The sequence below is a fragment of the Galeopterus variegatus genome, unplaced genomic scaffold, assembly GCF_000696425.1.
Source record: "Galeopterus variegatus unplaced genomic scaffold, G_variegatus-3.0.2 Scaffold19679, whole genome shotgun sequence".
NCBI lineage: Eukaryota > Metazoa > Chordata > Mammalia > Dermoptera > Cynocephalidae > Galeopterus > Galeopterus variegatus.
The window spans coordinates 1-345 of NW_007745790.1; the positions used below are offsets into that span (position 1 = coordinate 1).

Sequence of the window (345 nt, forward strand, 5' to 3'; positions counted from 1 at the left end):
TGATAACACCAAGTCAAGGGTTAAGATCCCCTTACCAGTCATCTTAAAAAAAAAAAAAAAATGAGTAGGACATTCTTAGAATTTTTCTCTTTTTCCTCCTGGTGACAGGCTACAGAAGTTGTACAGCTTGGGCCCCCTGAGCTGCTTTTCTTGCTGGAAGACCTCTCCCAGAAGGTAGAGAATATGCTGACAACTCCTGTTGCCAGGAGAGTCCCCTTCCTCAAGGTTCGTATATGCAAAAGTATAGGACTTGGGCTTAGTGGATTAGGAAACAAGGAGGTCTTAGTGGTGAATAAATCGTCACTTTCTCTGGCATTATGTGGGTCACTGGGTGGCATGGAGGCA

At 44.3% G+C, this 345-nt stretch overlaps 1 protein-coding gene across 1 annotated transcript in view; it reads left to right on the forward strand.

Annotated features, from left to right (window-relative positions):
- Positions 1–108: 108 nt before the first annotated feature.
- Positions 109–345, forward strand: part of LOC103583107 (Fanconi anemia group D2 protein-like) — a gene marked incomplete at both ends in the record, with an annotated part of 13,820 nt that continues 13,583 nt past the window's right edge. The window contains one exon of the mRNA XM_008564519.1: positions 109–225. Within this exon, the coding sequence (XP_008562741.1) occupies positions 109–225 (117 nt within the window). The remainder of the gene's footprint in view (positions 226–345) is intronic.